This window comes from Nannobrachium achirus (genome assembly GCF_963921795.1).
Source record: "Nannobrachium achirus genome assembly, chromosome: 3".
Classification (NCBI taxonomy): Eukaryota; Metazoa; Chordata; class Actinopteri; order Myctophiformes; family Myctophidae; genus Nannobrachium; species Nannobrachium achirus.
In genome coordinates this window covers 18,270,368-18,298,173 of record NC_137812.1, presented here as the reverse complement: position 1 = coordinate 18,298,173, position 27,806 = coordinate 18,270,368, and the positions used below count along the sequence as shown (strand labels likewise).

General features: G+C 42.2%; 2 protein-coding genes across 2 annotated transcripts in view; one reads left to right on the top strand and one right to left on the bottom strand.

Moving 5' to 3' along the window:
• slc43a1b (solute carrier family 43 member 1b) overlaps nt 1-15,304 on the top strand; it is a 49,759-nt gene extending 34,455 nt beyond the window's left edge. The window contains exons 7-15 of the mRNA XM_080722196.1: nt 218-351; nt 1,470-1,606; nt 2,285-2,431; nt 2,749-2,784; nt 4,028-4,160; nt 4,945-5,074; nt 7,291-7,364; nt 7,879-8,002; nt 9,548-15,304. Of these exons, the coding sequence (XP_080578322.1) occupies nt 218-351; nt 1,470-1,606; nt 2,285-2,431; nt 2,749-2,784; nt 4,028-4,160; nt 4,945-5,074; nt 7,291-7,364; nt 7,879-8,002; nt 9,548-9,748 (1,116 nt within the window). The 3' untranslated portion in view covers nt 9,749-15,304. The remainder of the gene's footprint in view (nt 1-217; nt 352-1,469; nt 1,607-2,284; nt 2,432-2,748; nt 2,785-4,027; nt 4,161-4,944; nt 5,075-7,290; nt 7,365-7,878; nt 8,003-9,547) is intronic.
• A 692-nt stretch (nt 15,305-15,996) lies between these two features.
• On the bottom strand, nt 15,997-26,294 carry LOC308280992 (low-density lipoprotein receptor-related protein 1-like). Its single transcript, XM_080721034.1, has 12 exons — nt 26,202-26,294; nt 23,894-24,013; nt 23,327-23,626; nt 22,762-23,094; nt 22,527-22,612; nt 22,308-22,421; nt 21,334-21,521; nt 20,126-20,322; nt 19,208-19,402; nt 18,233-18,381; nt 18,026-18,119; nt 15,997-16,522 (listed from the first exon to the last, which is right to left on the bottom strand). Coding segments are annotated over exons 1-12 (1,836 nt in total). The 5' UTR covers nt 26,260-26,294; the 3' UTR covers nt 15,997-16,520.
• Nucleotides 26,295-27,806: the final 1,512 nt, after the last annotated feature.

Sequence of the window (27,806 nt, the reverse complement as noted above, 5' to 3'; positions counted from 1 at the left end):
ATTGATTCCGGACGGGGGACCAAATGCCTTTCTCTTATGCGACAAATACAAAAACATATTATTGAACTCAAGTCTCCATGGCGTGAGTAATCAATAAAAATAAAAAAAGTCATTGGGGGGTGAACTACTCCTTTAACACTGAAAAGTGTCCACCTCTCCCTCTCTCTCTCTCTCTCTCTCTCTCTCTCTCTCTCTCTCTCTCTCTCTCTCTCTCTAGATGATCTATGACCAGGGTGTGTCATTCCGTGTCATCATGTGGGTGTGGACAGGCGGTGCGTGCATGGTGTTCCTCAACTGCTTACTCAACTGGCCGGCAGAGTCCTTCCCAGAGCCCGAGGACGTCAGATACCAGTCAGTGTGTTTTTTTTGTTTTTTTTTTTTAAACAATATGTTTATTTTTGTTTTTCATTTTTTAAAGAGACATACAAAACAACATGTACAGGACAATAATATACAACATACAGATGAAACAAGCAAAAAAGAAAATACAACAACATACATAGAAAAGGAAAACCCACAAAAAACCTGACACTAACACGACACATAAGAGTATTAAATAATTATTATATAAAGAGCACATGTACTATTTACACTATTTACACCCAGAGTCCTATGCCTTATGGCCGGACAAATGACTGCAGAGGAAATGCATACCAGTCAGTGTGTTTTGTTGTCACGTGCACGTCTCAGTTTTGATTGTAATGTCTGTAGAGTGAACAAAACTCCTTTCAGTGAAAGTTGCTCGCCCGGTGCGTGCTCCCCTGGAAGTACACCCTCCTTTTAGTGCCCCTTTTCGACTGCAGCTTTAGCACCACACTACACAACACTACACCGCACCACATAAAAATATCTACATTTTCCATTACACAAAAGTACGCCTATCGTTAAGAAACAAATTGACCCTTTTAACTGCGATTATAATACAATATACATTTGTATTACAAATCCTAATTATAAGGCATTATAATGGATTATAACTGTGCTTATAATACACTGTAAAGTATTAATATATTATGATGATAACTATAATACTCTATAATAGATTATAACAGTGATTATAACACAATAGAATCTATTATCATGTAATTCAACTATATCATGGTGGTCTAAATGAAAGGTCAGTGAGTGATCAGTCATTATGAAGTGTTTGGCCCTGTTAGGTGTGGTACACCTACTTGATGAGCCAGTAGGATACAACAGCAGTCCATACAGTAAAATCAAACCCAGTGTTATTATTAAGCTTCCCATGAAGCCTGAAAGAAGACTGAAAAACTAGCGCCTGAAAGCATTAAGGATTTATGACAGCGATCACTACGGTAATAAAATAAAGTGTAAAGTACCGTCTAAATCCCTATTGTAATCAACTATCATGGTAAGTGTTTTGCTGATCAGAATACAAGAATGAATGACTCTCTCTCTCTCTCTCTCTCTCTCTCTCTCTCTCTCTCCCTCCCTCTCTCGCTGGGCAGTAAAAAGGTGAAGAAGAGCGATGCTGTGGTGGAGGATGGGGACAAGTTGTACGCCCACGTCAGTGTCACGGAGGACCCTGTGGGAGGATCCACACAGCCTGAGTCCAAGCAGCCCGTCTCCTACACTGGACCCCAGGGTAACCATCATTATTGTCCTATACAGTTTATTAAACTATACAGTAGAACTAAGTAGCCCAGTACCTATGCCATCATTATATTACTATACACCAGGGTAACATTCACAGCAGAACTACGTAGTAGCCTACTTGATACAAAATGCTTTGCGAATGTGAACAGCGAAACCATCATCAGAGACAAGTGGATCTTCAATGTTAATTTAACTCTTGAGATTATTAATTAAGACATTCTTTTTTTTCACACTCAATCTGTTTTCTCACCATGCCATTGCCACTATTTCACACTGAAGGTCTTCACAGACTGGGGGGGTGTTTGCGACGCGAATAATTCGCTTTTCTTTTTAAACCTCATAAAGTGCGAAGAGCAAAAAAACTTCTGTTATTTATTCGCCCTGGTGTTGAATTTTGCGGACATTCGCACTCTCTCTCTAAGTATCAAAGCAAGCATTTCTTACTTAAGTAAAAGGTTTATGTATGTTTGCAAAGTAACTAGTAACTAGGCTACATTTTTAAAATAAATAGTTGAATAAAAATACTATATTTGGATCCGAGATGTAGTTGAGTAGTAGTAAAAGTACTGGAAATTGGACATACTCAATTAAAGTACTCTCTCTCTCTCTCTCTCTCTCTCTCTCTCTCTCTCTCTCTCTCTCTCTCTCTCTCTCTCTCTCTGCACAGAGTCGGTGCCACTCGTCCGCTCGGTGTGTTCCCCCATCTTGCTGTGGAGCCTGGTCACCATGGCGATCACCCAGCTGAGGCTCATCTTCTTCATGGGCGCCATGAACAAGATGGTGGAGTTCCTGGTCACCCACGGCGACCCAGAGCGTAAGTCAAGCCAAAAACAAGCCCAAAGGCACGTAGAGGAGTTTCATAGTACAATATTTGTCTTTGAAATGCAGTGGAGATGTGGAGTGAAAGTAATAATTATCCACAAATACAAATACTGAAGTAAAGTGCAGACACTGTCCACCGCTGCCCTTTGCAGTGAGCATGTAGATCTCACTATAGTTATTTCTGGTGAAGAGTGTAGGGTGTAGAGTAGATGGGGGAAAAGATGGTCCGTGCAGTTGCAACACAGGTTTGTTTTGGCTAGAGGGTTTAAGGGGTTAAGCTCTGTGACTCACAAGTGTTTTCTGTTGCAGCGCCTAAGGAGATGGTGGAGGAGGCAGAGAAGCAAGGTGAGATGGAGCGGTGTACCATGATATAGTCGTTGTCGGGTTCAAAACCGTTCGTTTTGTATTAATCATTTAAAAAATGATTTAAACTAGTGAAAATAGCCGATCTACAAGCACACAACGCCTCACGGTGCGGGGCGTTGTATGCCAACCTGCTCACCGCCGGGAGCAACTGGGGGTTCAGAGTCTTGCTCAAGGACTCTTCGACACTAACTCTGGGTGAGCCCGGGATCGAACTGGGAACCCTCCGTGTTCCAAGACAGCAACTATATATATATATATATATATATATATATATATATTTATTTATAAAGAACTATAGACGCATAAGTCAGGCTTTAGAGGCTTTAGTTTAGAGGGTGAAGACACATACTACATACACTAGGGCAGTGGTTCTCAACATTTTCAGGCCGTGATCCCCATAATAATCATAATTTAACTGGTGACCCACCCACCGTACGAGCACTAAGAGTTAGGGAATTACATTTTGTATAACACGGCTCTATTGTGAAAATAGCAGATCTACAAGGCGTTGTGAGCATGTAGATCAGCTATTTTCACAATTTCTGCCTCTAATATTTGACAGTTTGGCCAATAATGTTTAATTAGTTTAATTTAATTAGAGGTTTACTGTTGAGAGAGAAAACAATGTTGCACATTAAGTTAATCATCTGGGGAGCCACCAGAATAATTTGGGGACCCACAGGTTGAGAACCGCTGCACTAGGACAGTAGTTCTCAAACTTCTTCGTGCCAAGGACCGCCAAATTGATATTGATATAATAGTTTTGCATGTTTCTTCAAAAACGTTCAAAACTGTAGGCCTACAAGCTTATTTGAGCTTGCTACTTTTTTAACTCATAAATGGATAACACGGTTAAAATGATTGTGATGCTATATTAACACATTTTTGCTGGAGTCCCCCTGTAAACCCTGGGCGTCCCAATTTCTTTTTTTTGAGGGGGGGAACATCATTCTTGTTTTTGTTTGCTTGCTTTATAGCAAAGGTTCAATTAAAGAAACATGTAGTTGATGTCCACAGTCAGTTTCTATTGGTCCATCTTCGTGTGTCTCTGTCCACAGTCAGTTTCTATTGGTCCATCTTCATGTGTCTCTATCCACAGTCAGTTTCTATTGGTCCATCTTTGTGTGTCTCTGTCCACAGTCAGTTTCTATTCGTCCATCTTCGTGTGTCTCTGTCCACAGTCAGTTTCTATTCGTCCATCTTCGTGTGTCTCTGTCCACAGTCAGTTTCTATTCGTCCATCTTCGGTACGCTGCAGCTGCTGTGTCTGCTCACCTGTCCTCTGATTGGCTACTGCATGGACTGGAGGCTGAAGGAGTGTGAGGATGAAAATGCCAGCTCACGCCCGGACAGCGGGTATGACTTTTTTTTAACCCCCAACCCCCAAAAGTCCATTGAATTCCATATACATGTGTGTGTGTGTGTGTGTGTGTGTGTGTGTGTGTGTGTGTGTGTGTGTGTGTGTGCCTGCGTGAGTGTGTGCGTGCCTGCGTGCTGTATGCATAAAGTACAATGTATGTAGGCCTATTTGTCACACATATCTATCCACCAGAGGGGGCTGTGGATCAACTATAGTTGTATTTAACTAGAAAAGATGCAATTGAAAATTGCAAGTGTGGTTACTGTGACTGACTATATTCTGCAGCAAGTTAACTGTCATGTGAAGCTCAACCAATGCTCCTTCAATTTGCATCTGGTTTCCATCAATTTCCAATGGCAGCGGAAAAGATTATCCAGAATAAAGTTTAACCAGAACTATAGTGTGTTTCCCTTCGGCCAACCACACTAGTTAGCCATAACTTCTGCATGTGTGCACCTGTGCCCCCCTCCAGCTCCTCTGGTCCCCCAAAGAGAGACATAACCTCTGCATGTGTGCACCTGTGCTCCCCTCCAGCTCCTCTGGTCCCCCAAAGAGACATAACCTCTGCATGTGTGCACCTGTGCTCCCCTCCAGCTCCTCTGGTCCCCCAAAGAGAGACATAACCTCTGCATGTGTGCACCTGTGCTCCCCTCCAGCTCCTCTGGTCCCCCAAAGAGAGACATAACCTCTGCATGTGTGCACCTGTGCTCCCCTCCAGCTCTTCTGGTCCCCCAAAGAGAGACATAACCTCTGCATGTGTGTACCTGTGCCCCCCTCCAGCTCCTCTGGTCCCCCAAAGAGAGACAGGAAGATCCAGAAGCTGACCAACGCCCTCAGAGCCTTCGTCTTCACCAACCTGCTGCTGGTGGCCTTTGGAGTCATCTGCCTGATTGACAACCTGCCCTTACAGGTTGGAAACACAGTGAACACAAAACACAAGCACAGCAATATGAATTAAAGCTCGTTCAAAGCTCCTTTGAATTGAATTGAATTGAATTATAGATAAAGCTCACACGTGGACATACACAAGTTGAGGCTCTTTGGCTGAAAGAATGTAGAATCTTGTGGACGTTTCGGTCCTCAGACCATCATCAACACTGAATGCAGGTTGCCCATGTTGGCTATGAATTGGCAGTATGCCTATTAGAGGCTATTAGAGGTAATCAAGGTTGATGATAGGCACAGAGTTAGCCTGGCATAGCCTGGCATAATTTTTTTAATCGCGTGAATTTTCTGTAATGAATTGATCTAGAATAATCAGTTAAAGTCCCAGCCCTACTTAGGCCAACAACTAATCAGAGTAGCGCAAAGGTGATACGCCGCCCTACATTTGCATACTGGGCCCTGGTTGGTTGGTTGGTTCTGCTGTAAATGAGTGGTTCCCAAAATGTTTAGCCTGTGAGCCAAAAGAGAAATTAGACATTCGCCCGGGACCCAAACTAGTGAAAATAGCAGATCTACAGGCTCACAATGTGTTGCTTTACGCCGCGTTGAGATTATTGCGACCGAAGGTCGCAGTTAACTATGTAAACCAGCACATCCTGAGCAGGTCCATAACACCTGAATGTCTATAGCTGACCTGCCCATATATAGAGATCCCTGATGTCATCCTACCCATATATGGAGGCTGACCGGCCCATATATGGAGATCACTGATGTCATGGACCTCCATATATGGAGCTGACCAACACTGATGTCATCAACTCTACTCACCCGGATCTCCATATATGGCTATGGCTGACTCATACTGACATCACCAGGATGACTCGACCAGCTCAGAGGAGGGGTAGACAGATGGTGTGACCTCGCCCTTTAGGGCAAGATCGCTTTTCGCCCTTAGGCGTCTTACAGGTTATATTTTATTTATGGCATTTCTTTAGATGTGTGTTGAAAATGTATGTTTTTTTTTTCTAACAATACAATAATATATTTCAAAAGATTTTCCATCTTTCGAATTAAAATTAGATTTTTGGTAGGAAAATAAAATTGGATCTTTACTCCAGTCGTGATCCACAAGCATAGGCGATTCTAGCCTCTTCCAGCAGGGGGTGCACAACCTCTATTACCTCATGCACGCGCGCTTTCGCGCGCACGCGAAAAAAATTGCGGATATTAGCGGTTTTGTAATGTTGTTTTAGCGGATTTCTGCAGTTAATTTTGTACCCAAATGTAACACAATATAAAAAAAAAAAGTGTAAAACAGGTGCTTCTTTTTCTAGACAATATAACGAAACAGTTGAAAAAAGGGAACATAATAGACTATGCACTTGGAGGGAGTACAACAGCATTGTGTAAACAGAGATGTGTCTTTATGTACCTGTCCTCCTGAAAGCTTGCTCGGCGTTCTCAGAACCAAAGGCCCGACATGGAAAGCAGAACGCCCGGTCATGGCGCACGCTATACTCCAGCCAGGCAAAATCTTTAAACCACTCCTTTCTGAATTTGCGTTGTTTTTCGCCAGCGGCCTTTAATGGACATTCTACATCTTCTGGCTGATATGGACCCAAAGCCAAAAACTGCTTGGCTTTATCCGGGCCATGGCAAGGGTCTCTTTCATGAACAAAGTTGGCTTCATTTGGCTCCTCTGGGTCTGGGCCTGGGGTAACAACAGTTGAGTCTGGAGTGGGGCTTGCTTGCTGTGGAGGAACCGGGGCCTCGGTCTCCGGCAACGGCGAGCCTTCCACAGTGATGTCGGTGGCTGAATCACTGCTGCTGCAAGCTCCGTCCACCTCCTCTGGTTCACGTTCATTAGCATTACTGTCAGTGTCGAGTGAACTACTATACTTGCCCCTCCACCTCTCTTTTTGTGCACATTTTACAAATCACGATCACTGTTTTATTTAATAATTATAAAATAAAGTTACATTACAAAAAAAAAAAAATCAAAATGGCCGCCTGGCGGCCAGGGGGTGCACGTGCACCGTAGGACACCCCTTAAAATCGCCTATGTCCACAAGAATTGGTCCCTGATCCACAAATGGGTCGCGACTACTCGCGACCCACTGTTTGGGAAACAGTGCTGTAAATGGTCTAAAAATAGTCAAACGTACATTGATCTCTCTCTCTCTCTCTCTCTCTTTCTCTCTCTCTCTCTCTCTCTCTCTCTCTCTCTCTCTCTCTGTCAAGATGGTGGCATTTGTGCTCCATACCATTGTTAGAGGGTTCATCCACTCCTGCGCTGGAGGTCTCTATGCTGCAGTGTAAGTATCCTACAACTCCTGTCTGTCCGTCCATCACAGACTTCATCTCCCCTTAGGTCTTATTTATGTAATATTCTGTAAAAGGGGTGCTGTGCTTTAAACATGTCCTCAGGACATAAAATATATTTTTAGTAGCAACAGCAAACATTCAACTGAGTTTTCCCCGCACACTAGCAGCTGTGCACTCTGAATTTAGTTTATGCAGTGACATTCTGGGTTGTTTCTTATCTAGACCTACACGATTTATATATCAAATGTTACCCCCTGTTCTTGTCTGTTTCCCTGCTTTTCAATCCACATTTGAAAACATACTTGCCAGGGACCAGGGATTTTAGTTAAAAAACATTCCACATTTTTCACTTTAAAAAAAAATATATATAATCAGCAGATCTACTAATGTCTAAACACTTGTTATGGTATATTACCTAATTTTCCTTGGGACCCCCTGGAACCCCCCCTCGCCAACCCCACTGTGGTGAAGCACCGAGTTAAAAAGCCCACCTTGTCTGTGCAGGTATCCAGCCAACCACTTTGGAACGTTAACGGGCCTGCAGTCCACAGTCAGTGCAGTGTTTGCACTGCTGCAACAGCCGCTGTTCATGCTCATGTTGGGTCACTTCAAAGGAGACCCTTACTGGGTATGGTGCACGCTGCGCACTCACACACATGCACGCGCACGCACGCACACACACACACACACACACACACACACACACACACACACACACACACACACACACACACACACACACACACTGACTCACAGACGAATGCACGCTCGCACACAAGAAGCACATAACAATATTTGTGTACTAGACACATTTGACTTTGAGATGTGTCTAGTACACCCATCTCAGCTGATCTCCACTGGTTACCTTTTAGTTGAAGAATAGATTTTAAGATTTTACTGAATGGACAGGATCCCAGCCATATTTCAGAGGGGAAAATCCCGTTTTGGCAACGTAGCGTTAAGGCGAAGTGTACTAACATGGGCAAATGTACAAACGGGGTCTCCTACCGTACTGATAGGGCGACATGCACATTTCCATTCACGCTTTTCTGCCGTGCCGATAAGGCGACATGCAAGTGACATGCAAATTTCCTTTCAGGCTTGGGACGGCAGTAAGATGTCCATAGTAATCGTGTGCGGTGCGCAAAAATAACTGATTTGCAAGCTTACTGTCTGATAGTACAGTATAGGATTCCTTATAGCACGGCTATTATGTTTCAGGGCAAAATGAATCCTGTGGTTAAAAAGAACTGTTCTTGTTAAGCATGCGCCAACGCATATAAAGTTATGGCTCACACACATATGCCTATGCTAGATTCAACATTTGGGACTTGGGAGTAGGCCTATGCATTATTTTATTGTTTTTATTTAGGTTATTTATTAATTTAGCTTCACATTTCCAACCTGATAAGGATAGGAAATATATTTATGGACCCGTTGCTTGTAAAGAAAGAAAGAGACAGAGAGAGTTTATTGGATGTGGAAACGGTGACGCTTATTAGGCTATGTTTTTATTTGGCCACGCGTTCTTGGGCTATTTATTGTTAAATGAATCAAGTAGGCTTAATAGCCTGGCTATATATATTTTATTTGTGTGTGTGTGAGAGAGAGAGAGAGAGAGAGAGAGAGAGAGAGAGAGAGAGACGTCCATCGCTAATTGCTGCCTGAAGGCTGTTAGTACACTTGTATTTCGCCTTAACGCTACATCGCCAAAACGGGACGTGCCCATTTCAGATGCTGTCCCCTTATGAGTTACTGTATGATGCTGAGCTTCGCCTTTTATATCCTCAGGTGAGGCTTTCTTGGTTGTTTCTCAAAACACTAGGGGGTGATCAGGCCTTTGCAGTCCCGGCTTTTACAGTAGGCTTTGGAGAATGGTCTCTCCCTGAGGATCAGTGTCATCTTTCAAATCACTTTTAGAAATCTCAAGTCCTTTGGTTGTGTATTCTTGCCAGTTTGCATTTTTTATTGACATTATTATAGTGTTTGTTTAATATCTCTGTTATTCTATTATTTTATCCACTGGTGAAAAGCACTATGAAAATAAATGAATGAGTACATAAGTGTGCCATTTCAAAATCTGAAGAGGTATCATTGGATGTCAGTTATATTATTATGACATAAATACAACAGAAAAAAACTGTAGGTAACTTCTCTGTCCTCCAATCGACAGATTAACTTTGGCCTCCTCATCCTCTCATTGGCTGGCTTCCTGTTGCCGTGCTACCTGTTCTATCACCGCAGACACTTGACACAGCAAAACACCAAGCGAGACAGGCTGGCCCTCCAATCAGCCCAAGAGACGAGTCCTTTCACCCAATCAGAGAGCAGCGACGTGAAGAACGGCTACACACCAAACGGCCACGCCGCTTAGGATGACTGACGCTTGCTTCCCCGCAGGGGCGTCACAAGGGGGGGGGGAAAGTAGGACTGAGTTACTAGGGCCCAAGGTGAAGGGGCCTGGAATTATTTTATACTTTAGATATTGAAAAATAGCAGATCTACAAGCTCACAGTATGGCACAGGGTGTCGTACTGCAAGCTTGTAGATCTGCTATTTTTGAAAAGTCGTGAAAATGTGTGCAAATCTTTGAATATATGTATTTTTTAAGCGAACATTTGTAACTCAAATTTTCTGAGATGGGGGTCCGTGGCCAAATACATATCATTTTGGGGGTCCTTCACATGAAAAGGTTTGAGCACTGACATAGAAACATAGGTTTTTCAAAAAACCTTCAAAGACTTGCCCACATTTTCACAATGTTTCAAAAATAGCAGATCTACAAGCTTGCAGCGCGGCACTCAATGCTGCGTTGTGAGCTTGTATATCTGCTATTTTTCAATAGTTAAAGCACAGAATTTGGTGCGACACCTCGCTTCCCCGATCGGTTGTGGATCGTTTTAATCGAGTGGTCCTTAACATTTGAATTTCAAGGACACCCATGAATAACTCTGAGAGTGTACACATGGAGCCAGATAGACATTTGTACACTCTCAAGTTACAGACCTGTAAAGGTCCATTTTGAACCCCCTCAAGGAACGCTGAGGGTCCCCGGACCCCACTTTGAGAACCACTGATCTAATCAGTTGATTGACGCTTTGTGTGCTGGATATTACCTAGAACTGGGTATGCGTTGGATTCTGGTAAGGACAATGGACCTTTTATTTATGTAAACATTTTAGATCAAATAGGTTCTAGGTTAAAATAAACTGACACACAGAAGCAATGTGAAAATAGTTACATTTTAGAAAACGGTACCTGATCAAGCTAAATAACAGAGTTCAGCTACTGTATATACCCCCATCCCATGTTGCGCTGTACAGAACAATCCTTAAGGCCACTTTTAACCAAACAGATTCGTGGCCGAATCGGCAGCGGATAGCGGCGGAAAGCGTCTGTTGCCGAACGGGAGCTCATCGGAAGATTTTCGGCAGCGGGAAAACTGGAAGACTGGACTTGCTCAGTTTTGTTGAGTCGCCCCTGGACGTCGGTGAATTGTAGCGAGTTGTAATGGACCATTAGTTTGCTACTGCTGCAGCAAAACCAAGCCTAAATAACAGACAGACATTTTCCCGTTGCACATTTTAACTAAATAGCATATTCACAATCTCAACTCTCAATTTCCTATACTAATCAACTCCAAGCAACGCTAGTAATAGTGATGTGTGTTGTTTTGGTGTGAGGAGAAGAAAACACCGGACAGGAAGCATCTCCGCTTCTGCTCCCCGGTTGCCAGATTCTTTGAGTTAAACAAGCGACCAGGTCTATGAAAACAAGGCCTAAAGAAGCGTCCAGTTTCACCTATTGAGCTCTATTACATTAGCTATTTTCTAAAAGAATGTTGAAAGCAAGGCCAAATAAGCAACTACAATTCTTCAGAAACATGCCCAAACAAAAGTAACCCACAACTAGCAACATTATAGGAAAACAGGATCAAAGTCGCTTGTAACGAGCCGATATGGCAACACAGTGCGCATGCGCAAAACTGTACAGTAATTACAGTCGGCACACAGTCGGCTGTAAAATTCAATGTGCTTAGTTTTTTGCAGTTCTTTGCAGTTCTTTGCAGTCTGTGAACAGTTTGAACAAGTCTCCTGTAGTATTTTTGGTGTGGAGGCACCTTTAAGAGAATGTAGCAATGTGCACATGGAACCAAATGGACCCTTACGGGTCACACTTCACTGTATAGCCCATGCTGTAGGCTACTGGTACAGCAGGACGGTTGGTCAAGGAATACAGAGTAAGATCAGGATCTCATTTATCAAAATGTTCTTTGATTTCAACTTAGATTCTTTCATCGATCTAATAATAGTTAAATAAACAATAATAGAAAAGGTAATATCGTCCCCCCAGTATACAGTATGTACTCCCTCCGTCCTTGTGAATGTGATATCTTGAAAATGTCATGACATTTGGCACGAACGTCGTCCACTTGGATTTAACGATGAACTGTAAGAAAAGCGTTGGCAAACGTCAAGGTCCCTGTGACCATATACTGGACATGTTTTCGTACCTCTGCCAGTGTCCAGCTATGGCCGGAGGCTTTATGTTTTCGGGTTGTCCATCTGTCCGTCCGTCCATTCGTCCATCCGTCTATACATATTATGTACATGCATCCGTATGTAGACTAGAGGATGACATTTTTTTCCGGGATTCCCGCGGGTCCGGTGGGATTCCTGCAGGATGGGAGTCCATTTTTGAGTGGTGCTCCTGAAAGGAGCTAAGCTCCAACATCTGGCTTTGTCCGGTTCCCAAAAAGAGTCCATCTGACTTCTTAAAAACAGGTGTTATCATGAAGTACAGTTAGAGCCATTCATTCATTCATACGTTCATTCATTCGTTCGTTCGTTTGTTTGTTCTTTCGTTCATTCTGTTGATCATCATTTTCTCTTGCATAAACTACCGCATCAATACTGCTTTACTGCTTAAGCTACCTATAGTGCCAAAGAATCAAGTACAGTATGAAGTTCCTGAATGTAACCTGACTGACAATCACTTGAATGCCTTCCCTATTTATTGCACAGTTTCTGGCCATGAATTCACAATGAGATAAGCCATTCTTAAACCAGTTTCTGTGACCAAAAGCCAATAGTGTTGGATCAAGTTCTATCAAAAGTTAAAAGACTCTTTTGACATTTTATCATTGTTGCTTTACTCTATACACTACTATCTATCTGTTGTTTAGCCCTCTGATTTTACTGGCATTAAGACCTCTGAAATTCCTTCACCAGGGTCACAAGTGGGGGAAAAGTGGGACTGAGTTACTAGGGCCCAGCTTGTAGATCTGCTATTTTTCAAAAGTTTTGAAAATGTGTGCAAATCTTTCAATATATGTACTTTTTGAGCAAACATTTGTAACTCAAATTTTGCTTCTGGGGGGGGGTCCCTGGAACTAAATATTTTGAGATGGGGGTCCGTGGCCAAATACATATCATTTTGGGGGTCCTTCACATGAAGTTTGAGCAGCACTGACATACAGTAGAAACGATTTGAAAGAAGGATTTGAAATATTCAAAGACTTGCAAAAACTTTCACGATTTTTCAAAAATAGCAAATCTACAAGCTAGTATATCTGCTCTTTTTCAATAGCTTTAAAGTAACCAGGGCCCAGAATTTGGTGCGACACCCCTGTCCTTCACATACCCTCTCATCCACAAACAGATGTCTCTTTTTGACCACTGTGTCTCCATACGTTACGGCTGTGTTTCAGATAAGGTTCTCATAACCTCATTTGGGCCCTGCTAGGGAGGCGGTGCTCACCCAGAACTGACTTGGTGTGTATGTCCGTGTGCATTATGTTCATCCCTCAATGGGAGTTAGGTATCAAATACTTATGGACATCTTTTCTGACTGGACAACATAGTGTTGAGACGTCATGTGGGTATGCGCTGTGACGTTATGTGGCAGCTCACTTCACACAAGTGTGGTTTTGTATTTCTAAAATAGTGAACATAGCCGATCTATCTGTAGTCGATTGGCTATTTTAGCTTTCCGCTCATGAAGGGTTCTGGGAAAAGAGATCAGTCACATGGAGTACTTGAGTATCTAACACCAACTGAATTGATCTCACTGTGTCCCTCATGTGAATTTACATTCATTTCTTTGATGTCAGATGTATATATGGTGCCTTCTGTCATATTTATTTCGTTGATTTACCTACCTATAGCCTCTCGCCTTGATCGTCCAACGCCGGCTGCATTTAATTTCTCTTTTATTGTAAACAGCATCTAGTTTAGCCTTTGTGCTGTTTATTAGTTTGTATTGTTGTATTGTAGTATGCAGCCGGGCCTTTGTATTGTTACTTTGTAATGTATTGTTTTGTACATTTTAATGTTTTTCTTTTAAGTTTGGGGTGTTTTTTTTTTTGTTTTTTTGTTGTTGCTGCAATTGATGTTGAAATGCTTTGATGTGATGTCACCATTCAGGGACATTTCTCAGCTCTGTTCAGGCCAGTGTTTTCCTGGAACACACATGGGACACATTTCTCAAAGTTTCTAAGAACCAGTTTATCCATAACCTGACTCCGCCAGATGGTGGCGCATTGAGTTCCTCATACTTCCATCTGGAACGCCTCAGAGACTGGTGCTACGCCGCACAGCAGTGCCTGGTTCCAACCAATCAGCGGCAGCTACGGGCGGGATCAGAGTCAGAGCGAGACCGGGTGTGGCGCGATCGAGAAGCACATGTTTGCAGTTGCACCGTAGTTCTTTAACTATTCATCTTTGCAGCTACTAATAATAGATACCTATTTCCTCCCGCGAGGGAAATTCAGTATTTTCAGCCAAATCCAGCTGATTAGCTGCCCACAAGGAGCATGTGAGCAATTAGGGGTTAAGAGTCTTGCTCAGGGACACACATCGACATTGAACCTGGGACAACCAGGGGCTCTGGTTCCCTAGGTGGGCTCCCTAACCATTCAGCTATGCCGCCCTCAAACCATGAGCTGCTGCGAGCCTCTTTTTCCAAACGCACTCGATCCCCATCGGGGGACGGAGTTGTGAAATGCGTTTGAAAAATAGAGGCTCGCATTTAGTGTTTACTTTCCTGCCAGCGCAGCTACTATACGTCATTGCAGACACAGACTGTGATAGACAGATGGCCCCGTCCAATCACCTGCTGCCAAATAGCTTGGAAAAGAACGGACGCTCACCGCCTCCTTCAGCGGTTGGTCCCGAGCAAATTCCAGATGGAAGTATGAGAAACTCAATACGCCAGGTTAGTTATCCACACATGTTGAAAAAAAGAAAATCCTTTTAGTGCAGACTTTAAGATTAGAACACCAACAGAAATATAGTATGTATGTTCAACCCCAGGCACGTGCACACATAGATATCAAAGGGGGCTTGAGCCCCTGTCCTTTTATCCGCCTGTAAAAAGTGCCCTCTTCAGACCATGAATGCTCTTTTGACTCTTGGTGAAAGAAACGCAAATGCCCTCTTTCCATGCCATACCTGAAGGCAGCAATAGAATTGCCTTGTCCAAACGCAGCATCTTATGTTGAAAGAATTGCCCTCTCTGTGTAGAAATCCATGCTGTACGCCACATCTCCAGTAACGCCTTGATTATACTTGGTTGAGTGTGGTATCAAGCACTGAAAATAGCCGACCTCCAAGCTCACAACGCGTCGGGCTGCTTGGAGGTCTGCTATTTTCAATATTTTCACCAAAAGGCCAGCCTCTCTAAAATTCCCTGCACGTCCCTGTTCAACCCACCGTACTGTAACTCCATCTAAGCTGAGGTGTTTGACGTTTTGAGGAAGTCATTGACTGACTTCACATTACATGTGCTGTCTTCTCTTCAGGTTGAGTGATAACTGTCCAAAAGAAGAGCTTTGATCCAAGTGCTGCCACAGTGAATAACTGAGTCAGCTGCTGTAAATTACACATTACTGTGACAACTATTGATTATGGGTTTTCTGACATTCTGTGCAGGCACAGCTTAAGTTAGTTTTTTAGTTTTTAGTTGTTGTTTTTTTTCTTTTTTTTGGGGGGGGGGGGATTGTATGCATGAAACGAATGGTGAAAAAAGTATTATGTGTTGTATGATATAAATGCTTTCGAAAAATCAGCTAGTCCCATTTCAGTCTCTGTTAACAGAGGGCATGAAAAGGAAAATCAAGAGATTTTTTTCCTTTTTTTTCAGCGGTGACACACACACACACACACACACACACACACACACACACACACACACACACACACCATCGCTCACTTCACACTTGGTTTGATTTTGACATCACAAGGTGTTCCACCTCCTTTCTAAAGCATCATGTCAGCCAGACTTCCCTCCATGAGCTTCCAGATGTGTTGAAACACCTTGCCGCCTCTCAGACCCATTCTTCCCACTACGGTGGATTATCCTGGAAGGCTGGAACTCAATAAAATGTTTCACCCGGACATAGCAGGACAGTGCAGTGCACGCTTGAACTATAAGCAACAGAGGTGGACTTTAAAGCGATAGTTCACTCCCCAAATTACTTTTTTTCTATCGATTACTCACCCCATGGAGTTCATGGATATTTCTGTTTTTGTTGCATTCCTAAGCCAATAATTACAGGACTCTTTGTGTCTTCATAGGGAACAAAGCAGGCTCTTTATCATAAACCAATCACAGATTTTATGGGGTCTATTTTAGGTTACACTTAGGTGTGAGTTTAACCTGGGGCTAGACAGTGACTAGAAAATATGACATTGACAGCCCAATGCAAGCAGACAAGCACCCCCAGGGTGACCATTAGGGAGAGAGTATCCTGTAGTGGTCTAACTGAGATGGTCTCACTTTGGTTGGTGTAGTGCAGGGTTCCCCAATAGGCGGCCCTCGGGCCGGGCTACTGTCTGGCCCCCACAACCCCAGTCAAATAATAATAATAATAATAAAACTACTCCTTTAAATAATTCTGGCAGTCAAAGTGGTTAATAATACATTGCACCTGTGCTGACCTACTGAACCGGGGAATAAACCATATTATAATAATAAATATAATACCTTGTGAAAGCAATCATTTCGTTATAATTTGCATTGTAGTCAGTTTAAAATAATTTAATAACAGAATAATCAATGCACATAGTCGTAGAGACATTTGTGAATTTATTGTAATATGTAGAGAGTACAGAGCTTCAACAGGCCGCTCCCCCATAACAGCATCTTCCTGTGAAGATAAACACAAAGATATTAAAGACATTCCCGTCACAACAGAATGTGCATTTGTGCACCTTCTGTGCAGGGGCGTCAACTGGGTATGGCAGGGGTATGCAGCTGCCATACCCTGGGTCCAGGGGGAAAATAAAAGTTACTTTTAAATATAAATCCATGAATGTCTCTTTGTCTATCTTATGTTGTTAAATTACAGTAAAATAACTACAAATGCAACATTTTACAAATGGTCACTTTAAAAAGTTATTATATTTATATTCTCTACACTTGTATTCTCCCCATCTTGACAAAATGGTATATTCCCAGGTTCCGCAGGTCAGCTGCACAGGTGCAATGCATTATTGTTAATTGTGGCGTGTTTACTAACATGCTAAGTTTAGCTGCACTAGAACAACCATTCCAGGCTGCCATATCCAGCCAAGAAACCGTAGAAACCTGTGTAAAAAACGGACAAAACTCGTTTTTTTCAGACATTGTGAAAATAGCCGATCTACATGGTCACAGCGCCTCGCAGCGCGAGGCGTTGTGAGCATGTAGATCTGCTATTTTCACAATAGAACCGTGTTGTACAAAATGTAATGCCTCTTTTCCATGAGGACTCCATCTTTGCCATACTCTAGCTTTTGCTGAACTGACACTCCTTCTGTGTAACTGGGATTACATGTTACGAGCAAAACAATACATTTCAACAAGCATGTATATCTGAGAAAAAATAAAATGTGTCTGCAAGAGGCTGCTCTGTGATACACTAGAGGGAAAACCACATGGAACCTTTCTATTTGGTTTAGTTCTTACTCCGTACCTTAGAATGAATTAATCACCAATTTGAAATGTACAATTCATGTGCATGGTCTTCTGGTGGCATGGTTTGCAGTCATATATTTTCTCACACTAATGCCTTAAATCCCTAAATCTGAAAGAGGGGTGTTTCAAGTCAAAGGAATAGTAGCGTAGAGCAGTATTTGCTGCTTCACAAGTTGTTACTCTGTAAAAGACTGTTCATTTAACCAAATGGACCCGTAAAGGACCATTTAGTTCCATTTATACATTCTGAGAGTTATTCTAACACTAAGGATTTCACAATGTAGTACATCTAGGTGCTGTCTGATTACACTATCTTTATACAAAATGTAATATTAATTTACTACAATGAAATCTTTCATGTAGAAATCCTGTTTTATAGTGAAAAATAACTATTAGACGCCTGAGCCACTGTACATATCCTTTTTGCTAAATATCCACATTTGTTATAGATTTTAATCATATCCATAATATCATATGATCTAGGAACAGTGATCTAGGAATTAGCCTATTTTGGTTTTGCTGTGATTAATTGTTGATAAAATATAAATGATTTGATCGGTAGTTTCAGAGATTAGCTCTCGCGCACTCGTGCACAGATAAAAACAATCTCCGTCCCTGGCTAATCCAGATGGAGACAATAAACAGAATAAAGCATGCATATTGAGGTACATTTTTGGTCTCACTCTCAACTCACAGCAGTCTGCAGGTTCATCAGACCGGTCACCACAGTCATCTACTGTGTCACATTTCTTCTCCAATGGAATGCACTTTTCATTCTTACAAAGAAACTGATGGGGGAGACAGAGGATTATGTTTAGAATCAGTAATGTAGTATCAACAGCAGACATGAGACATATAAAGTCTTACAGCGTATAACACAAGTGAAGGAGAGGTGAATCACCTGGCTGGCAGTGCATTTGGACATGCATTGCTTGCTGTCAGCTGCTAAGTAGGTGTTGGTGGGACAGGAACACTTGTAGCCTCCTCCAGGTGAGAGCAGACACAGGTTACTGCAGCCTCCATTGTCGGTCTGACACGGGTGACCGGCCACTGCAGGGTGGAGAAAACATGCACATATTGAACAAATGTAAGAACACACATATAGTTAGATTAAAGCAATAAGCCACACAAGGCTGTGGTTTAATGAAGCGATAAACCACAAGAGGCGAGTGGTTACCTGGTATTTTACAACGGCTGAGAGGCGTAAAATGCAGGTAACCACAAGCCTCGCGTGGCTTATTGCTTTTCTAAAACGGTTACAATATGGCAACATGAAAAATCATAGACATTTACCAATTAAAACTGTTCTATTTCACAAATAATTCGCTATAAGGTCTTCTCTGCAAGAAAGTAGTCCCCAGCACAAGGAAGTAGTTCCCGGCCAGGCTGCAGAAACAACACACCTGTTACTTGCAATCAAGTTCTCTAGTCTAGCTTCACAACACTGTGGAAAGAAATAATGCATCTGGGTTTGATATAAACTGAATAAAGGTGTGGGTTATAGTCTCACATACCACAGCAATTAAAGGGAAACCAGACAATCAGAATCAAGGAATGTAAACTAGCCGTTTTAGAATGTGAGTTTAGAGCAGATGTTCTACAATCATTGTAAAACACAACCTTACATGGATAATTGCTTCGATACAACGTTTATCCAAGCAATTATTTTATCCCACATTAAAATTCACACCAGGGGTGTGCCATGATAATATTCCCACCAATACAAAATAATAATTTTGGGTCTAATTCATTGTATTTATATAACCCTTTTCAAAACAGATGATATAGATAAATAATAGGCCTTCAGTAACACTGTAAATAAATGTCATAAAACAGCATGAAGAGTATTAGTAAGAGTTTTGTAGGTGGTACAAACCCTCAGGTTGTTGATGGGGGTGATACATGCGGATGTCATATTGTTCCTTTCGGTTTCTGTGAAGTGTGATCTTGTTGGTTCCCTGAGTCTTGTTGGCTTTGCAGATGGAGCTGCTCCACATGCCCCAGTCTATATAGTAGATGTGATCCTCAAACACAGTAATACCTGTGATAACGAGGCCGTCCTGCCTCAAAACTACAGACAGACAAAACCCAAAGTCACAATATTATAAAATACATGAACACAGACATCATACCAATAACTAAAATGCATTCATAAAGTTTACAAAAGTAAATAATGGGCCTCATCTTTTTCTTCTTAAATTTCTTCTTAAGTGAATTCCTAAGTGAAGTCAAGTCAGATTGATGAAACCTTCTTAAAAAGCAGAATTGTTCATGTTCTTATGATGATGAATCCCAATCCTCGTAACTTGAAGGGGAGTGCCAGTTAATCCTAATTATCATAGGTAGACGCCCCACATGTCCTAATTAATGGGGTTCTGCTTCAACTCAACCGTGCCTGTTTGGGTTGGATTGTCATTTTCAGGCCTGTTGAGAACTCTAAAGCAGCGGCCCCCCAAATTGACATGCATTATGCAGACCCCCATCTGAAAATATTTTCTGCCATTCAGCTCCCTGAGACTTGCACTTTGAATGAATTGATATTCTCCCCCTATATCTTTGCTATTGCTACTAATATTTGTACATTTTGCTATTGTTGCACATATTTCTTTGCCTAAATAAATAAATTAAACATTTACAAAGAAATTAGAAATTAGTAGCAGACCTACAAGCTCACAACGTGTCACACTGCAACATGTTGTGAGCTTGTAGATCGGCTATTTATAAGAGGGACTACAGCCAAATAAGTATAAATAATCAGAGAGTGATTCTTCCACCCCTTCTTCTACCCCCTTACCAGAGCTTCTGTTGGTTCCATCCAGGTTGGCAAACTCAATGCGTTCATTCACTGCGTCGGCCCAGTAGATACGATCGCTGATGTAGTCTAACGTCAGGCCATGGGCCATCTTGTACTTCACGATGATGCTCCTGTTGGTGCCGTCCATCCCTATCCTCCCTATGTTGTTGTCATCTACTTCTGACCAGTACAAGTACCTGTCAGAGAGACATGCACAGAGTCAGGGTCACTATTAATATATTTTCGGGTGGTTCGGGCATCTATTACGGATGCCTCCCGAGCGTTTTCTATGCACGTCCCACTGGGGGCAGACCCCCTGGCAGACCAAAGACCAGATGGAAGGATTACATCTCCACACTACACTGACCTGGGGAACACCTGGTAATCGCCGAGGGGGAAGTGGATAATGTTGCTCAGGAGAGGGACACTCTCTGAGATTATTCACAACAAATGAGTGGTGTCATATGTTTGTAATTAGCCTCATAGAATCACAAGGAAGTATACCACACTCAATTTAGTGCAATTCAGTGAGTGAGTACTTACATGATACTATAAATATAATATATATATTGTCCTCATATGTTAAACTGTACCCTTTTGTTTTGCTACTGTAACACCAGGGAACTCATGTCTCCCGCGCTTAACGGGGTGTCGATATGGACCGGGGGAGATATTAGAGGCTGAGGCTGTGAGCCACTTGGCTACAATCACCACCTTTTGTTCTCTTCCCACGGGGAAACCCGATCTGGGTCACGGCACCGGGTAAATCTCACTCTTTCGAACGACCATCATTTTGACCGGAGGGTTAGCGACTCACCCCACGGAGGTTAGGGTTAGGGTAAGGGTAGAGTTGGGTGTCGAAAAGATGACATGTAGAAACAGCTAAGCGCTCCCCACGGCACCAATGTAACATCCAAGAAGATTCGAACTTGGGTCTCCCACGAGCAAAGCCTATATCTTAACCACTAGACCAAAGACATATCCCTATGGACCGGGGGAGCTATTAGTCTTTTTAACTTATCAGGCTGAGGCTATACAGCCTCGGGATCCAGGCATTTCAGGCTATGAGATACTGAAATAATGCTACACTACAAATATCTACTTAGTGACTTTTTAACTTCAAATTACATGTAATTCGGTCTTCTTGTATCCATGGTCTTTCACAGGGCGGTTGATAAATTCATGAAGTCCTCATATAGTTCTCTTACCCATAGCGTACATCCACAGCCATGGCGTCTGGCTTTTCCAGACCGGTGTTGACCAGGACTGTTCGATGCAAACCGTTTAGTTTGGACACCTCAATGGTCTTCCTGCCAACGTCACACCAGTACAGGTTTCCTGCCACCCAATCAACAGCCAGACCGGAGGGTCTGACGATCAACGTGTTGTGAAGGACCTACCAATGAACCATACATGCACCCGGAATATACATTACTTCGTCATGCTTTATTGTTTTATCATTTTATGTAATTATTAAAATTTTTACAGGGTAGTGTAGAGCATTTTTATCAAATGTAAACTTGTAGATCGCACGCACGCACACACACACACACACACACACACACATACACACACACACGCACACACACACACACACACACACACACACACACACACACACACACACACACACACACACACACACACACACACACACACACACACACACACACACACCATTTATCTCTGATGTTTTTCCCAGGTTGTTTTGGGTCAAAACAAGCTTGGACCCTAACTAAAGAACGGATGATAGCGGATACACATTTTCTTTTCTGGTTTACATCCAGGTCACAATGGTGTGTTCCGTGGCTCGGCAACATAAGGTAAAAACACTGAAAACCCTTGCTGTGGCAGACAAAGTATAACTATTCTGAATTACATGTACTGTAAGTAATTTGAATTGATTGATTGATTGATTGATTGATTGATTGATTGATTGATTGATTGATTGATTGATTGAAGACCTTATTAGAAGGTTGCATAGGAAAAGGTACAGTTACATGACAGTAGCCTACAGTCCACTGGTACACGGCCAACTAAAAGGAGATCCTAGTAAGCTTTTTGGCTTATTTACACAGTATTGGAACCCTTTGTATCTCATATAACATTGAAAGACAGACGGATAGAACACAGTACTTCATTTTGAGTAATTCATCCTCCTCGTTGTCATTGTCCCACTGACCTGGACGTCACTGCCATTGATGTACATGCGACTGATCATGGGGGTGTTCCATTCTATCCAGTAGATCATCTGCTGCTTATAGTCAAAGTCCAGAGCCAGTGCAAGCTCCAAGTCCTGTCACACCACCACATCAGTTGTGTTATAGTCTCAGACTGGAATACATTCCAGCAGTGTGTATAATATTGTTTAGGATTGCTATATGTGTTATTATGTTTTCACCTGTTTGAGCACTGTAGAGCTGGAGCCGTCCAAGCTGATCTTCAACAGCTCAGAGTTTGCGGCTATGATGAGGAAGGGCTCCACCTCTGGAGAAATTAACATGTAAAGTGCATTACAAAGTGTCTTTGATGTAATTACTTCAACATTTATGAATGTATGTTCAAGCGTGCTAAATGTACCTTTTTTTATTAGGTTTCATATTGTGAATTGAAAAAATCCATTTCATTCTGGTTACCTGTGACAGTGACGGATAGGAACTGGCTCTTATAGTAGAAGTCATTTGAGTGAACATTGATGTGATAAATACAGCTGTAGTTCCCTTGGTGGGTGTGGTCTGCTGCAGGAAACAGGAATTTGGAATAGTGATTGACAGCTGGCTGGGTGTAGTTGTGTGTTGTGTTGGGTCCAGTGAAGCTGAGGTGGAAGGAGCCTCCTGGGTACTGTGGCTGGATGGAGCAACTGAAGGAGAAGCTGTAACCCTCCATCACCTGTGGCCCCTGATGCTGGCCCTCAGAAACCCCGTTCGTGGAGGAGGAGAAGAAGGTGATGTTTGAATTAAACGGCAGATCTGTAACAAGACAGGCGATTGACTGAAACAACTACAGAGAGAGAGAGAATTACAATATGGTCAAATGATGAAAATATGAAAAATAATGTAATTATAAAAAAGTATTGTCTCTAAACAGACAGATACATATTTTTGAAAGATAAACTGAGGAAAGTCTTGACTAAACAAAGACAGGTCCAGATTTACATTCATAATAGATAGATAACAGATTGAAAATATGTCACTGTTTTACCTGAACAGATCACCTCCAGTCTGCTAGTGGAATTACCAGAAACCTTTTTTCCACACTCTCTCAGTGAAGACTCAGACCCAACACAGGAAGATGAAATCCGCCAAACAGGTTCATGCATAAAACCAGAATTCCACTTTCTTGAAAAAGCAGAGCCACAGTCCAGCTGTCTACACACTAGAGATGATGACTTCAGGTTCCAGTCAGACCGACCATCCACTGGTCTCCACTCTTTCTGGTGTTTCATCTCCAGTATGCCAATGCAGTTACTGATTCCTCCCACCAACCTGACATCAGCAGACTCTGTACAGAGACAAGAGCTTAAAGGCTTAAAGGCCCAGTTCACCTCTGGGACAACCAGATCTTATTTTATTGTTGTTTGGGACAAGATCAACACAATCCTGACTGAGTTATTTTTTGTGTTCATTCTGTGTTTTGAGATATTTTAGTATTTCAGCATGAATGATGATGCATTTTGCATCATATGATATGCTGCATCATATGATGCTAAATTCATCACTAGTTAATTCATAGAGTCCTAAAATGTTGATAGCCGTCCTATAGTAATACCTGTTTGACAATCCTTCCCCTCGTAGCCCTCCAGACATTGACAGGTGTAGCTCTTATCCGTAGGCCTAGAGATGCAGGTTCCATTGTTGAGACAGGGATTCACCAGGCACGGCTCACGAGCTGCATATGGGCAAAACACTGTTAATTCTGTTGCAAGTAATTGTCTGGCACAAGTAATAACAATTGTGTTCCAGTAGAACTAAGATAAATACTTTCATGCTTGGTTGAGCGTGGGTGTCAGGCTCCGAAAATAGTCGATCTTCAAACTCACAACTCGTCACACTGTGACGCATTGTAAGCTTGTAGATCGGCTATTTTCAGAACACATCTAAGAATAAATCAGGCATAGGCCTAACTACGCCATCAAGGCCTGCCAAGATGCATTTTAGTCGACTAAATCAAAGTGTAGATTTAGTTGACTAAAATAGTATAATATTTAGTCATTAAGTGTGCCTGCCATGCAATGCAATGGCAAAACACTTATTGTAATCCGCCATACTTAGTTAGTTAGTTATAATGTCGCCACGAATTTCGGCACATAATAACTGCCGCACAATTTACGGCACCTCCGCAATATATACATCAAAACGTGCGGCTCGGCCGGGAGTGGGATGCTATTACTTTTCTTTCCGATCCGCGTTACCATTGCGACGTAATTCGTAAAAAACGACGCCCAAAAACCCCATTGACTTAGAATGGGGGAAATTTCGGCACGTAATAACTGCCACACGATTTACGCCACCCCCGCAATATATACATCAAAATGTGCGGCTCGGCCGGGAATGGTGTGCAATTACTTTTCTTTCCGATCCGCGTTACCATGGCAACGTAATTCGTAAAAAACTACGCTCAAAAACCCCCATTGACTTTGAATGGGGGACTCTGAAAAAACCCCAGACACTTTGGCCCCACATTACTCTGACATACTTTTGCCTAGCAACTTCACTTAAACTTAAAATACACACACAACTTTGGTCTTTTTCGGGCCAATAGGGATGAGCTGTAATTGATTAAGCCCGCCCCCTCTGTAACAGGAAGTGCACTTCGCCAAACAGGAAGTGCCTCTACATCTCATGAACCGTTTGTCGTACAGACGCGTGGGTGGCGTCATATGACTTGATTAAGAGTCCTTAAGCTTAATTGGTGCTTCCTTCACCAAACAGGAAGTGCCCTTTGCCAAACAGGAAGTGCCTCTTTATCTCATGAACCGTTTGTCGTACAGACACGTGGGTGGTGTCATATGACTTGATTAAGAGTCCTTAACCTTAATTGGGGCCTATTTTGCCAAACAGGAAGTGCCCCTCACCAAACAGGAAGTGACCCTATATCTCATGAACCGTTTGTCGTACAGACGCGTGGGTGGTGTCATATGACTTGATAAAGAGTCTTTAACCTTAATTGGTGCTTCCTTCGCCAAACAGGAAGTGCCCTTCGCCAAACAGGAAGTGCCTCTATATCTCATGAACCGTTTGTCGTACAGTCGATAATGTTAAAGCTAATGCAAAAAATGCTAATGTTAAAAAAATCTAACGCTAATCTAACGCTAACGCTAACACCAAAAAAAAATCTAACGCTAATGCTAACACCAACCGCTATACAAGGTTGCACACACTTAGCGAGCTGCAGGCACACTTAAAATTTCTTAGAAATGTTCTTTTCTAGTCTGAAACTACACTAAAACTAAGACTACTGATGCACACATAGTTTCAAACAACTTAAATGTCAATTTTTGTATTTTATTTTTTGCTGAACATTGTTATAACTTGTTAACTCCTTTCAAAGCTTCCCCAAACACTGATTGTATCTTTTTTTTTTTGTTCAGCTTCACATTCAATCATAATTTGAAATATTCAGATCATATACATTTGTAAATATTTTTTGTCAGGTTTGTCAAACGTCTCCTAAAACACAAAATAAATGCCATGAAAATGTATTAGGTGAGACTTTATATTAAGGTTGAATCTATAATGCATTTTAAGCTTATAATTTGATGATACTTTAATATAAAGTCTTTATTAATTTGATATCGGTTCAATACCGATATGCATTCTTAAGACTGTTTGTTTAATTCTAAAACAATAATTGGGTTAATAATAAATAACTAGGACCTTGCCCGGGGTGTGTGCACAGTATATGAGTGATTGAATATAGGAGTCTCACAAGAAACATTTTCAGAAAAACTTCAAATATTTTCTTCAGAAATTACAAAACAATCAGGTTGCTAACTTGCTATATACTGTAGGCCTACTGTACATGCAACAACAACACCCGTCCTGAATCGTAAACAGAAAAAGGGGTTCCCGTATACCTTCTGCAGAAACCAGATGGACCAAGGTCCAGAGAAGGAAGGTAGCTTTCAGCAGCATGGTTGGTGACCCTCTAGTGTAGAATGAAGGCTGATCTGAAACACCCAGCAGCTCTGTTTAACTGCACTGCTGACAGGGTCAAAGGTCAAACTAACCACTGTTTGACCTATGTGTGCTAACAGGCTAACAGAAATGCACAGGAGCATGCATGTTGTGGAATCGATGAAACGTTGTCACTGATTGACAAATTGAGAGAAATAGTACCGGCTACTACCCTCACATTACTGTACACCAGGGTTCCCCAATAGGCGGCCTGCGGGCCATTTGCGGCCCGCGGGAGGCTACTGTCTGGCCCCCACCAACCACAGTAATAATGGTAGAATAAGAGCAGCAACAACACTAGTATATTGTCGTTGTCGGGTGGAAACGTTGTATGTCCAAAACCGTTTGTTTTGTATCTATCTTCTAATGCAAGGCGTTGTGTGCTTGTAGATCTGCTGTTTTCACTAGTTTTGTCACTTTTGTGCGACGGTGTTGTATGATGAAGCAGGGCTTTGCTTTACCAAAACACGTACACATTTGAAACTTGGAGATACAAGGGTTCTGCCCGACAGTGACGATATCTGAACTGTTGCTGGAGTAGGGGGAACACCACCGTCGCCTCCTGCAATGTTGTGGCCCTCAGCTTGGTACCCTAGACATAATTAGACTACTTTCTCTGTCCACCATGAACATTTCCTTTTGACATTCTCAAATTCACCTCAAAGTCATTGTCTAAATTTATTTTTTGTTAATCTGTGTCACGATTGCAAAAACTGGCAGACCCAAAAACAGAACAGGACAAAGTCCAAGGGTGTTTATTGAACAAAGGGGGAAAAGTGGGAGGTCGGTGGTGTAGGTCAGCAGGGTCAGGGGTGGACACAGCGTGGGCAGGCAGGCGAGGCAGCAGGCTGAATAATCACTGAGGAAGAGCAGAGAGCATGAGTAAAAAAACACGACAAGCAAAAATCATGAGGAGCAAGACAGTTTCCAAACAACAGTAAAACTGAAATTCACTAGAGAATACTGGAGTTAAACTGGCTTATATAGCGTTACCACACACAGGAGCTAGTGCAACGATCTGGCATGGCATGGAGAGAAAACCAAACATTTAGACTTCAGGTGATGAGCTCATGAGAGGCAGGTGAGGGTGATGAGAGAACTGCTGCGTCTCAGGACCTTATTCTGATCTGTCCTATTTCCTAAATCCTAGCTCCTACACCAGGGGTGTCCAAAGTCCGGCCCGGGGGACAAATGCGGCCCGAGGACACATTTTATGTGGCCCTTGGCTTCATTCCTAAATTGTATTATAAACGTCCCACCATAACCGTCAAAAAAGATTATTTTCCCAGAGTATAATTTGTCAGGATTGTTCCCTGTTGTCTCATTCTGAAGAGGTCAAAGAAAGGCAATTTTATTGTATTGTTTTACTTGCACGTCTGGTTACATTTGATAATGTGAAATAAGGCTGAATTATTCGTGTTTTGTTCAGAGCAGACACCTGACAAAAGACCATTTATATTGAATATTGATGATGATAGTTAAATAAAATCCTTTAAAATACATAA

Bases quoted from the DNA above. Each gene is read 5' to 3' on its own strand.
- LOC308280992 (XM_080721034.1), bottom strand. From the start codon at position 26,259: ATGCTGCTGAAAGCTACCTTCCTTCTCTGGACCTTGGTCCATCTGGTT. The intron at 22,613-22,761 runs GTAACCAGAATG...TAATTTCTCCAG, and splicing joins CCTATCCGTCACTGTCACAG to AGGTGGAGCCCTTCCTCATC. The intron at 21,522-22,307 runs GTCAGTGGGACA...GTTCATTGGTAG, and splicing joins TCAATGGCAGTGACGTCCAG to GTCCTTCACAACACGTTGAT.